At 31.9% G+C, this 14,095-nt stretch overlaps 2 protein-coding genes across 7 annotated transcripts in view; one reads left to right on the plus strand and one right to left on the minus strand.

The window, feature by feature from the left end:
* The window catches only part of LOC134230787 (sugar phosphate exchanger 3-like), an 18,628-nt gene extending 10,237 nt beyond the window's left edge, over positions 1-8,391 (minus strand). For 3 of the 6 annotated variants that reach the window (XM_062712635.1, XM_062712638.1, XM_062712636.1), the window contains exons 1-11: positions 8,152-8,391; positions 6,633-6,747; positions 5,661-5,753; positions 5,235-5,266; positions 4,917-4,968; positions 4,171-4,316; positions 3,353-3,449; positions 2,942-3,026; positions 2,580-2,657; positions 1,604-1,639; positions 131-199 (exon numbers count right to left, since the gene is read on the minus strand). In XM_062712635.1, coding sequence (XP_062568619.1) covers positions 131-199; positions 1,604-1,639; positions 2,580-2,657; positions 2,942-3,026; positions 3,353-3,449; positions 4,171-4,316; positions 4,917-4,968; positions 5,235-5,266; positions 5,661-5,753; positions 6,633-6,747; positions 8,152-8,204 — 856 coding nt within the window. In that variant the 5' untranslated portion in view covers positions 8,205-8,391. The remainder of the gene's footprint in view (positions 1-130; positions 200-1,603; positions 1,640-2,579; positions 2,658-2,941; positions 3,027-3,352; positions 3,450-4,170; positions 4,317-4,916; positions 4,969-5,234; positions 5,267-5,660; positions 5,754-6,632; positions 6,748-8,151) is intronic. The other 3 variants (XM_062712637.1, XM_062712639.1, XM_062712640.1) reach the window with 1 other exon arrangement.
* A 3,636-nt stretch (positions 8,392-12,027) lies between these two features.
* On the plus strand, positions 12,028-13,360 carry LOC134230784 (uncharacterized). The gene is made up of 2 exons (XM_062712632.1): positions 12,028-12,373; positions 12,954-13,360. Exons 1-2 carry the CDS (start codon positions 12,088-12,090, stop codon positions 13,358-13,360), a joined length of 693 nt encoding a protein of 230 aa, XP_062568616.1. The 5' UTR covers positions 12,028-12,087.
* The last annotated feature ends 735 nt before the right edge of the window (positions 13,361-14,095 follow it).

Genomic DNA, 14,095 nt, shown 5'->3' on the forward strand with positions numbered 1-14,095 from the left:
GCAAGTAATGCAAAAGCTTAACATATGCACAAATAGTTATTTCAATTGACCTAGTTTGAATGCTTTTGTTCTAACAAGCATTGAAATCTAAGTTAAAACATGACACCTAGCACATAATAACAACACATACCATCTTCATCACTCTCTGCTCTGTTTACAGCCCCATGTGTCGGAGTGTCATCATCTTCAATCAAATGTTCTACAAATAAAACAAGTTTAAATTTACAGGAGTGCTTAGAATTAGAATATGTCTATCATAAAGTAATAACTGTCCCCTTTGTTGATATGAAAGACAGAAAAAATTTATTATTTTGTAAAGACTAAGTACAATATTGAATGTAATGAGTTCTTTTAAAAATTCATTTTCTGTTGAACTTTTTTCTGATAGCTGAGTATCTATTACGATTCTTAGATGTCACAAAACACAGATATAATTTTTAAAAATATTTGGTCTCTTTTGAACATGTACTTTCAAATAAGAAATATATACACTGTACATGTATATGATGTCTGTAACCCATTTGATAAAAAAGTAACATTCGAATGACCCAGAGACTATAAATGAATTCTGAAGGGTAGGCATGTTTTAATTTAGATATAAATCTTAATTAATATGGAAACTCTCTCCATCAAACAAAACCTATTTTAATTATAACGAAATCAAAGCAATTTACATCATGATTAACATGCATTTAATGTGCATTTTTGAGCAAAAGCAAAATATTATTGCAAAAAAAAGAACATCTATGTTATTTGCTGTGCAAGTCATTATTTAGGGTCAATAAAGCAGATTTCAAATCAAACAAAATATGTTTAACTTCAGGAAACTCAATTTAAGCTGCTAATATTCAATTTCAACTAAAGCTATAAAAGAAAGCATTTTGTAAGCCATGAACAGTGACTGTTCATTTCTGTAAACAGTCAAGAACACATAATGTTTTAATGTCAACATTATAACTAGTAAGTTTAATATCACACAAAATTTCCTATATACTAATATTCTTTTTCTCAAGTCTGATGAAGCTTTCTGAATTCCCTTAAGAATAGAAATAATATTGATCTAACATAGATCAAAACAAGCATTGTCAATTTTTAGTAATAGCTCCAACACATTCATAAAACTTGGAAACAAATAACACCCCCACTCCCCCCCAAAAAATTAAATAAAAAATTAGTCTATAATCATTTTTATTCAACTTAACAAATGCTGTAAAAGAAATCTTTTTTGTAATTTTTATATAGACAGACACACAACTCATAGAAGACAGATGGATGACACTCTACCATTTAACAATTTGATAAGAGTGTTAAGGGTCCTCCGAATTATCCAGATGAGCTTAAAAAGAAATATTAGAAAAGGAAAGAATGTAATGAATATATTTCCTAGGTGTTCAACTCACAGAGACTAAGAATTACCGGGTATATATTAAAATAAAACACATTAAAAATGCCTTGTGCAAAGATGTTTCCAGCTTATCTTCTTAATAAAGGTAAGCAAATGAATGAAAAAAGCAATTTTTGTGTTATATTTGGGGATTTGAAACTTAAAACATTATTGCATGCTCACATCAACATTGTTATTATGTGTGAATATACACTATACCTTGGTTGCATAAAACATGGGGCAAATTAATGGGTTCTGAAAATAATGTTCAAAGTTCCTGCTATAGCATGGCAATGTCACTTGCATATTGCATCAAGAAGACTTGGTAAAAGAATAAAGATGAAAATGATTAAGGGAAAAGAAATTTTGTACAATCATGCTTATGAAAAAAATTTCAAAGTTTGACATTTGTAAAGAGAAAAATATGGGAATTCAACATACGGTACATGTAAAAAAGGGAATTAATTCAATGAAATGAAATTAAGTTTTAGTTGTATTTAAAAGATTCATGCATCAAAATACAAAAAAAAATTGCATACTAAACATGGTTTACTTTTTTGGCACTTTAAAAGCAATCTTGTACCCCTAGTGACAAATAATTATATACGTTTCAAAGCATAGTACTTGAATGGCTTATATAGTAGCACAATCAGGTGCATAAAAATTGTCTGCTGTTAAGAGCAATTTAACTGTGATTAATTAGCATACATCAAAAAGAACATTTAATCCACTGTTCATAAAATAATAGATAATGCACAAATTTATATTGACATCCCCATCTCTATAAATCCCCACTTTTCAAGCGAGGGGTAAAAAAATATTTAGGAAAAAAAAAACATTCTCTTTATGTCAAGATTTCAAAAAGACCTTAAAATTGCCGATTGATAAACATGCATTTCTACATCTCTGCTTTAATCAAATGTTCTCGACAAATGACATAAATACTTACACCCCCATGCTTGGAATCACAAACTATTCATTTTATGAGTTGTCTCAACTTAGCCATTTGCCAAAGATCCCTGGCTGACATCTTCTTTAATTGTGGCACCTGACCCCACCTCTAATGTTTTGGAGGTTTGTGTTTGCTCTGCTCCTATTTTGTATTGTTTTGTGGACTTCTGACCTTGAAAACTGTTCGTGATCTCCATATGTTTCATGTACAAGTGTATTTAATGTTAAAAGTATTCATATATACCATCTCCATCTGTTCCATTAACACGGACCGAGTACTCTCTAGGATGAATGGTAGTGTCCTCATCAGGGAGCTTAAGTCCTGAAAAAGTAGATATATACACAACATGTACTGAGACATTTTCATTTGCATAAACATGTTAGAAAGGTGATAATGCTGTATTTATTCTGTAGGGTTGCATTCAAAATTTGCAGAAATACACAATAACTCTACCTTTCACTAAAAATAAAGATAAAGAGATAATGATTATGAAGGTGGACTAACCAGGTGTGAGGGTTCTTTTGAAAGGTTCTATAGATCAGACAGACTGATTATATTATCTGTCACTGAACTTTTGGGAGATTAAGGGGTGAAAATGTACATACCAACTTCCTTAGGGGTGCTGACAAGACCGAAAAAATTGACCACTCCCCCAGCAAACAGAACAGACGACGTCACCAGGAAAGCATACTATAATAGATCAAGGTCAGAATCAAAATGGTGGAATGATATTACACATATTTGCTTCATCAGCAATTTTATAATTTAACAAATGTAATACTGAAAATCAAAACCATCAAATATATTTACTAAATGTACTTATTTTACTACTTTAGCACCCTTTCTAATGATTTTTGTCCATTTACCAAATACATTTAATGGCTTTGCTTAAAATACATTAAGTTACTATTATGCTGATCAGTCAATGGGGAATATTAAACTTAATTTTCAGTGCCTGATTCTTGTATAGTTATGATACATTTTTCAGTCTTATGACTGTTTTTTTTTCTATTTACATCATATCCGTAATCCAGTACTCCAGACACCAGAAACGCCCCAATAATATTACCAACAGATGCACAGGCACTCCAAAGACCCAGCACCAGCCCACGACTGAAAGTCAGAAAATATTAAAGATGAATAAATGTAGATGATTTAGGAAATAAGTTTGCTGACATTAAAATAAGATATCAACTTCATTACTCTTGCTATATCCATGTTGGTACTAAACAAGTTTTACTGTATATCTAAGGAAGCTAGGACGGAAAGGAGCTTTATTATTCTCATACAGTTGTGTCAATATTAAAATTTATACAGACATTTGATAATTCTGAATTTCTACAGTAATAAATAAGAGATGTTTGTAAAACACTTAGTATGCCCCCTTCCCCAAATTGGAATTTTTCCAAGTCCAAGGGGTATAACTCTGACAAAAATGGTGCGATTGTACCCAAAACAGAACTTGAACTAGATATTCAGCTGATAAATCTGTATATCAAATTTCATTTCAATATGTGCAATCTCTGCGGAGAAAATTAACGGGAACTGCAAATAATTGGAATTTTTCTAAGTCCAAGGGGCATAACTCTGACAAAAATGGTGCAATCGTAACCAAAACAAAACTTGACCTAGATATCTAGCTAATAAATCTGTAAACCAAATTTCATTACAGTATGTGCAACAGTTGTGAAGAAAATGAACAGAAACTAAATGGACCAACAGACCGAATGACAGACAGCAGCAAAGCAATATGCCTTCCCTTCTTTGAAGGAGGGCATAAAAATTATTTAAAAGTATATTAATCTTACATGACATAAAAAAAGACATGATATACCTATATTTTCCAAACCAGTTTCCCATGATGGCTACCACTGTTGGCCATCCCATGGACTGTAGCAGGCCATTCAGAATCCAGACGATGACGTAGACGTATTTGTTGTAGAAGTGTGCCCACTCAAATACCACTCCAAAGAGAAACACCTATTTCATATACATGTACATTGTTATATACAACATTCATTAAAAAATCAATAGAATACTTTTATCATCGAAAAATGTCAGCTAAAAAAATAGTAAGGCAAGTGTATGAAATTCAGCCAGAAAGAGGATATGATATTTCTCATAGAAGATTCAAAGTAAAGGCTTTAATAAAGGGGTTTTTAAAATATTTGATTACATGCAAGCCCTGGAAAAGGGAGTAGGGTGGGGATTTTCACAATAAAGTGAGAAGCTTATAACTTGTTGTTATGGTATATGCGTAGAATTTGTAAGCAAAATGACCCAATAAAAATCATTTTCTTGGCTATATCACTGTATTTGTTTTATTATAGAAGTTTGTAAAAATTATTCTATGCTTTCAATAAGTGTGCTAACTTAAAGTCATTATATACATATATATATTGGCATTCTGTCTATCAAAATTGGTAGAAATCGGTTGTCCAACTTCAAAAAACTCTGAACAGAGTAGATTCAAAAGTTAAGTATCAGTATTTCACACTGATAAGAGAAAATGGATAGCAATTGTGAATAGTTGACTTAAAAAAATTGTAACAGATATTAATAAAATTAATGTAATCTTACCGTAACTGCTGATGAACACATTCCAAAAGATAGCACTAACCGCATGTTAAATCTAAAAATGGATCAAAGTCACTCACATCAATTTCCATTCCACGAATTTGAAAGTACATTTTTAGAAGAATCTGTTTTTAGAAAAAAAATGGCTTGAATCCAATAAATTAATTTTATAAGTCCTTGATCATGTGGATATTCAAGTTTCAAATATACTCCATACAAATTTGAGACATTCATAAGTTTTTTTTTCCTCTCAATGTATGCAAATATATTATCTGATTATGATGATATCTCTGAGCAATTTATTCTTGTGTATAAACTTACCTATCTCCAATCATTCCACTTATATAGAGACCCTGCAAAGATTTTTTTATAACACATACCATATCAAATGAATGTTTAAAGAAATAAGAGTAAATGAGGCTTCGCCTCAATCAATATTGATATTTTTCTGATGAATAACAAAACCATATTCAACACCAAAAGAGTCTGTAATTGTATAATGTCTAGAGTCAAATGAAATGCCTTGCAGATCCCACACAATTTTCTGTGCATGAAAAAGGCAGCTAGAGAACAGTAATTAGTATTAAGCATTGCCCCTCATAAATTTTCCAGAATCATACAATTACTGTTGAAAACAATATTGAATGTTTTTAATACAGAAACTGTATTATATGTGACTGTGCATTTAAATCTAGGAATACATTTAAACAATTCCAGTCTATGAAAGTAAAAATTTATAAAAATTACCACAGCATAAGAAATCATGAACACGGCATCCAGAATTCCTAGGTATGGTTCGGCATCTTTTCTTGTGTCAAACAAATGGCGGGTGTTCCAGATCTGAGGGGGAAAAATACTCATTTTATCTAAAATATCATACATGTGTAAATTCTGTTTTAAAACAAACATAGGTAATCAAAGATTTCTAAGCTCACCTCGACGAATGTTATCAGTTTAAGTAATGCAAATCTCATATCATATTTTCTTAACAGTTAGTATTTATTCTGACAACAATATTCAAGCTTAAATAGGTCCTAAAGTTCATTGGGATTGATCTGTTCCAAAAACTTAAACTTGGTCACTCATTTGGAAAATGTAGGTCAGATCCAGTATCCAAAGCAAATTTCGATTGTTCATCCTTGGATGCATCATCTATGCAAGTTTGGTCCAAGTAGGGCTTACAGTTACTTAGGAATAATCTAGTCACTAAAGTGGAAAATGTAGGTCAGATCCTGCATCCAAAGCAAGTTTGGTAGTGTCCATCCCTAGATGCATCAACCATGTATGTTTGGTCCGGGTAGGGCTTATAGTTACTTGGGAATGGACCTGCTCCTAAAACATTAACCTCGTCACTCATCTGAAAAATGTAGGTCAGATCCAGCATCTGAAGCAAGTCTGGTATTGTCCATCCCAAGATGCATCATCCATATAAGTTTGGTAAGGGTAGGGCTTATAGTTACTTGGGAATGGACCTGCTCCTTAAACTTAAACTGGGACGCCGATGGTATAGCATAAGCTCATCTCGACTTTGTCGAGGTGAGCTAAAAACTCTCTTTGACCACACAATGGTCAACACTTACATCTGTAAACACACATCGTAAAAATAAAGTACATTAGAAAGAATTCTGGATTATACGACATTTCAAACATAAATTGAATTAGCCAGGTACGATTTCAGAATACACATCATCTGGAAGAGCCAAGTTACACTGTACTAACCCGGTCAGGCTTGGTGAAGTTAACGGTATTGTTGTGATAGGATGGACTCCACTCATCAGAGATCGTAGATTTAACATTGCTGAATGTTTTCCTTGTGGCATGAAAGAATGCGTAGCTGAAATAATGTATGCATACAATTAAAATATCTATAATCATGATAACTGAACACCTTTTAAAAACTAATCTAAGTAATAAAACCCAAATCTAGAACATGTCGAATTAGAAAACACAAAAGCTGATCATTAATTAGACAAATTGTCGTGTCTTTTAGCTTATCACAATTCCTTGGTTCTTAAATCCTATCACTGATTACAGAAAACCAATAATTACTTCTGAGGAAAGAAGATGGGGGGATATGGCAGGCGAATTGCCTATATATAGTGTGACAGACTAGAATTTCAGTGAAAAAATTTATCTTAATTATATCCAAATTTTATTTGATATTTCATCTAATATTAAAGTATACTTAATGTAAAATCTCTACAATTTACAAAAATCCCACAAAGACTGAAAATATTTACCTCTGAAGAAGCATACACACACTAAAAAGAACAAAAATGATCAATTTCTCAGGCTTTAAAATAATTTTTACGTATGAGTGAGTCTTTGCTCCATTTTTTTGAAAGATAATTCTAAAAGTTTGCAATAAAATATACATTTCTTTGTTTACAAAAACATGGAGCGATGACCCACTATTCCTTAAAAGTACACTTTTATGACAAAACATTCGCATCTTTCCGAGAAATACTTCAAGTCCCTTAAGTCAAGGGTCATATCACAAACATGATTTAAATGCCCCAATTCATCATGAGCTGTGTAGCATAGTGATTAGCGCGTTAGTCTCAAAGCAATTTGATACGTCGGATTTTTATTGCTAAGGTTCGAATCCCACGAATGCTATTGAATATTTTTATACAAGAAAAATTTTCTATGAGATTTTTTCTCTCAGAAAAGTTTTTTTTCCTCATAATTTTATAAATTTCAATAATGAGAAGTTAATTTAAATACTCAGTTCACATACTGAATATGATTTCTTAATATCCAACGCTATAGGCATTCTGCCCGCCTTGTTCCCCCATCTTCTTTCATTTTAATCAGGATTATTGATACATGTATATTATTTGACATTTAATATTTTACATATTCACTTATCAAAAGATTCAAATATGCTTTTCAGTACTCTCCTCATAAACCCTTGGCAAATGGTGCAGTAAAAATAAGGGATTGTTTTCGTCATGTGATCTCGAATCTACCTGAGAAAATTTCACATTTAAGAAAAAAGTATGAAAAAAGCTAAATCAAGCTATTCTGAATAGCTCAATAAGGCTACATAGCTGAATAAAGACTTAAATTGTAAATTGTACTGGACCTGTACAATCAGGTAATTCAAACTAATGCTAAATATGCTGATTGTATCAGTCCTTTCCAGTTCATCAGCTCATTACTTCCCTCACAACCCCCCCTCCCCCCCCCCCAAAAAAAATCAAATGTACGGCTTTTCTAAATAAATATACGGTACCTTAAAAATGTAAGCAGAAACACTGCAACATGGTGATGAGTATACTTCGTCATATTCAGCAAACTTCAAAATACACTCAGCTTTGTTCAAATTCAAACGGCATTATAAGGCCCTTTGTGTTTACATACACTGGTGTAAATAATTAAGCGATTAAAAATGATAATCTATAAAATCCTAGTTGCTTTTCTTATTTAATCATTTCGCTTCTGACCATCGTAATTTTAAAATAAATCGTAAAAGTGTCTTCAGTCTTGTGACTCAAAGAGAAATAAAAACAGGAAGTTATACAAAAAGCGACTCTTACATTGAAGAGTTCTTCTGATGCATACACGTTCTCCATAATCAAAGTATTGAATGTACTGGGAAATGTTAAGCATAGTTCTGCTATTGTCGGAAACCCATCATAAAAGCAACTTCCTTAGAAGCGAGCCCGACCGTGGGTTTCCGACGATAAGTTCTGCTTAGTATGTAGGCCTTTCAACATTTTTTTCAAGTTATACATATGGTAAAAACATTTCATAGATAGACTTATAGGTACATGAAACTACCAAAAAAGATAATAATAACTTTATTTGCATATCCACTGCTCTCTCCCACTATGAACACGTAGTCATCAACTGCTTCTACTCTGAATACAATTGCTCTATCGTACTCGTGTAGAATTACCTCTACGACACATATATACCGTGTTGAGAAGTATATATATGAAATGTTTCAAAGGAGGAATAAAAATGTTTTTAATAATATTCTTTGAAAAAAGGAAATTCAGAATTTTTAAAATTGCTGATTTATATCTTTAAAAATTCAATTTTGGTCAATGTATTTAATTGTATAATAAAACTTTTTAAAATTATAGAGAACTGCCAAATTTTTATTTTTTCGTATCATGCATATTTGTACAAAGAACGATAACTCTTCACACTTGGGTAATAACATTCAGAAAGAGAAAATCTCTTTAACTATAGTATATCTATTTCAAGAATGATTTCAGCTATTAAAAATAAATAGAAAAACTAAAAAAAATTATAGAAAAGTATTCTGGAGTAATAATCATTATAAAAGCATTCTCATTTTCATCATAGTGTAAAAATTAGGACTATTGATTTTTGTCAGAGGGTTTTAATAACGTTGATCGATGACGTCACATCTATATCAAAACAAAAATGTGATGGCAGCGCTGCTTGTATTCAGATAACTGTGTTTGAGAAGGAAATACTTTATAAATTGTATGTTATTTATTAGAGAAAAGGAGCATTAATCAGGTTTACTGATTTTAAAGCCGTATGTTTTTCTTTACTGAAGACAAGAAGCTGCGTCCTTATGTAAGTCAGGATTTCCTCTGATACTCTTGAAAAAAAAAATCAAAGAATGCAAATATAAGTAATAAACAACGATTATTCAGTGAACATGGCATTATGAATAGCAATAGCTCTGCTGGCATATTTTCCATGATGCGCTAGCGCGCATCATGGAATATGCCAGCAGAGCAATTGCTATTCATAATGCCATGTTCACTAAAAAACGTTGTTTATTTCTTAAATGTATACATTTAATTAAATGGTTAAAAAGTTTAATTATTTATAATTGACGTGTACGATGTTGTTTTTTAAGGACAGGTAACTCAGGTGTGAAAGTGCCGATTTATGAGTTATCATTTATAGGAATGACATATAGGCTGCTTCAGCATTTGTACACAAAAAGTGTTTACCAAAAGAATGAGAATGTCTTCACTCTACCTGAAATAACAGGGTCAAATGAATGAGGAACAGACTACATTCAATATTTTTAACTCTCTTTGACGATTGTTATTAAGAAGAAAATATAATGTCATGTTTTTTGTGTGTGCACCATAACGCTTCCTATTATTTAAGGAATGAAGCTTATTTCAACATGTTCAACTTATGTTTTTGATATAACATAACTTGGGGCAGTTTACGTTTTATAAACCGCGAAGCGGTTTATAAAAAAGCTAAACTGCCCCAAGTTTTGTTATATCGGATAACATAAGTTGAAATAAGCTTCATTCCTTATAATTTAATTTCAGTGCAGACAATGAGATATTTTTTCCCACAGAATAAGGCTTCACATTGATTCAATTTTAAAAGTAACATGTAACGTCAAGCGGAGTAATACGTTTTTGACGTAACTCATTGTGACGTAGGCAAGTTATATTATACAAAATGGATAAAATCTTTTATCCAATCAAATGACGTGTTACAAGTAAAATTAAATTATATATAAATATATACATTATATATTTTTACAAGTAAATGCACCGGTTAATTATCTTATTTGTGTACGTTACTAAGCACGAAGAAGAACGACCGAGTATAGACATTTAATTAGGTTAGAAGTAAGAAAGAGGGTAGATTTCACTTTTATTTTTAATTCAAAATTTTAATTTTACTTATATGTATAATTAAACGGTGTCCGAATCTATAAGTTAAATATTAGTGCTTAATTTTAAAACCACTGGATTCTACTGACATCAAAGAAACACTTGGGAAATGCTAAAAACTGACTTGCGTATAAGCAGTTAGATATATCTCGGACCTACTCCATGGTCAACTGTTTTCGCATTATCAGTTGACGGCTAGTTGACGACTAGTTGACGGTTAACTACACATTTTCGTATGGGTAAACAAGTTTCAGCAATGAGTTATCGTTCATAACAATGAACCCTAGCGGCAGTTGAAAGGCCTACAGTATGCTTAGTACTCAGTATGTTGACATTTCTTTAATGAAATATCATCCAGACAACGATAAAAAATACTCGTGAATTTTTCAACCGAATTTCGATTTTTGAAAGTGTCTACAATAATTTTATCAAATTTCAAATTCTTCTTTTTTTTTTTAAATATATTTTACAGAAGAAGACTTAATTAGTATTTCTAGAAGTTTTTGGATTACTAATTTTGTGCGTTGAAACTAATCATGCTTATGTAATTTCATTGAAAGTTACATAAGAATGATTAGTTTCAAAAAAAAAAAAAAAATAAATAAAAAAAAAATTTCATTGAAAGTTGATTTTAATGCAACACATGGATATAACAAACAGAATTCAAGATCAAAAGTCCATAAAACAATACTAAAATAGGAGAAGAGAAAACACTGACCTCAAAAACATCAGAGGTGGAATAGTGCCATGGAGGAGTGAGCATCCCCTGTCGAGCGGTCACATACGCCGTGTGCTCCTTGCCATGATCGAGAAATAACGAAAAAATCCGTCTTCAATTCAGTGTAAACATGTATGTAAACATTTAAATGCAGCAAACAGTTCTTTTAAGATTTGGAACTCTTCAACCCCATAGGCAAAAACAAAAACGTTCAAACTACGTTGCATATGTCCTTAAAGTGGGAAATTAGTATTTCAGTGGCTTATAAAGATATTCTCAAATAATATCTTAGCGACTTGGTCATTAAGCTACTAGGGGTTTTCCTAATGTCTGAAGTTACTTTTAGCTTCATTGGAATGTATTTGCTGAATACTAGCTGTTTAACTTTATACAAGGTAATAATTAATAAAGTTTCTGAATACATGTAATTAGATTACAAGAAAAGCTTTGCGCAATAATTCAAATGAAATTATGTAAATGTTTTCGGAATGATTTTTTAAATTCTATTTATTCGGATCGATCCTCCCTTGGTTGATATAATAATTGTGCAAATTATGTAAAGCATAACTAGCTTTTTGTTAAAAAACATAAATCTCTACCCAATTGATCTACCCCTCCACTGTTTTTTTCTAATGAACGCTAGCTGCCATGTTTGAAATTATTGAGCTTTATAATCGCAATTCTTAATTTACCAGATAATCAATGGCAACTAACATAAAAAAATCATATTTGCAATCAGTGACAGCATACATTAGAACTCACTTCCGCTTTCAAGCATAATACGTCTGACTTACCTTCTCCGGAAGGTTAAAACAACAGAATGGCGACACAAATAGAAGACAAAATTTTCAAGACACCAGACGAACAAGAAGTTGACTACTTCCCGTACGATCCAGACCTAACAGATCTAACTCTCATCGTGGAAGGAAGGAAAATACATGTAATCAAAGCTGTGCTAATGGATGCATCACCTGTATTCAGAAAAATGTTCACTGACGACTTTAAAGAAAAGAATGAAGCAGAAGTTTGTCTTTCTGGAAAGGAATATTCCAGTTTCATTTTGTTTCTGAGATGTATTTTTCCAAGAGAATATGTTATTCTTTCTGGTATATGCTTTTTAATTTATATTTTATGGACTTTGATATTATACACTTATCCACTGGCTGTGAGTGGGATAGCTCTTTTATCAAACCCGCGACAGGAACTATTCCCCGAGGGCTTGCCCGAGGGGAATAGTTCCTGTCAAGGGTTTGATAAAAGAGCTATCCTACTCACAACCAGTGGATAAGCGTTTTATTATACTGATGTATAATATAATTTCTATGGTTTGAATTTTTTGGGAGTAAGATACTGCAAGAATAATCTGAAATCCTGATGACATCACAATGCTACTGAAATCATTATGACATCATCAGTCAATAGATTTATTGTTGGAAATCAAAAATTGCATGAAAATTCTCCGAGGGTGGATAGCAAAAACTATACCCCGGGGTATAGCTTTGCTATGCCTGAACTATAAAAGATAACTATTTTACCTTCTTAACTTTATATAGGAAACATTTTAACAGAAGTATAATAATGAATACTGTTCGTTATCTCCATATCCTTCTCTTTAAAAAAAACCTAACTTCGTTAAAAACGTTGGTTAAACATTCATAAAAATAATGATTTATTTTTTCTTTTCAGAAAGAAGTATTGCAGATCTTTTGCCACTAGCACAAGAGTACGATTTAAGATGCATTTTAATGGAGTGTGAAACATGGCTATTAACTGAACTTGAGTTCAAGAAATCAAAAGTACAGAACCATTATGAAAATAGCGTCGAATACCTTACGAAGTGTCTTTACTATGGCAATGAGTACTGCTTGAGAGAATTGTATGCTAAAGCTTTCCAATTAATGATTCCACATAAGCTCACCAGATATAAGACGAATCAATTCTACCAGAAGCTTCCTGAGAAAAATAAACGGCTTACTAAGATTGAAGAAATGGGGACATTATTAAACACAATTACCTCATCTGGATTTAGTTTGGGTACACCAGCTACATGTAATTATTCAGAAACAACGACTTCTGCACAAATTGTCTTTTAATGTTCAGCTAATTTATTCATATAAGAACATATTATTATTACTTGTTATCTACACTTGTTATCTACCAAATACAAGCGTATTGTGCCTCTCTCAACTATACATTTCCTATAGCTTGGATCAAAGTTGAATTCTAAACACGTACAAGAAACGTGATTCCATTAAATTCACGTATTTAGTTGGTTATATCGGTTGTTGTAAGATTCAATGTCAATGCGAAGGAATTGTTTTATCATAAAACTCTAGAATGTAACTTTTGATATAAATACCAGAGATTATTATATAGTCTATTTATAGTCCCTATATAATCTATACAAACGCAAACAGTTCATAACACTACATATTCACCGGATTTGAGGCCGTATTCACCGGAGGGTCATTGCGCGTGCAACGGCATTGTGACGTCACAATCAAAACATCGAACAGCGTTGTAAACCATTGTGGCCGTATTCACCGGAGGGTCACTGCGCGTGCAAACTTCAAAGGTCAAGGTCAAAATTGTAAGAAGGTCGTGTCACTAGGAATATACCTGTAAAATACGAAATCCCTAGTACTAACCCTTCAAATATTTGACAGTTTTTAAGTAAGTTGTCAGCTTTTTAAATTTAATAAGTAAAGGTTTTCGAGTATGAACTGATTGATGAACTTGCATGTTCATAAATCCAAGGGCCAAACAGGTCCTTGGCGTGTCTAGTTCTTTATGTTTCACTGTTAACTATTTTATACAGTATAAAACAA

Source organism: Saccostrea cucullata, unplaced genomic scaffold (assembly GCF_032062105.1).
Source record: "Saccostrea cucullata isolate Sc308-1 unplaced genomic scaffold, CSIRO_AGI_Scuc_v1 ctg9367, whole genome shotgun sequence".
In the NCBI taxonomy this organism is placed as follows: domain Eukaryota; kingdom Metazoa; phylum Mollusca; class Bivalvia; order Ostreida; family Ostreidae; genus Saccostrea; species Saccostrea cuccullata.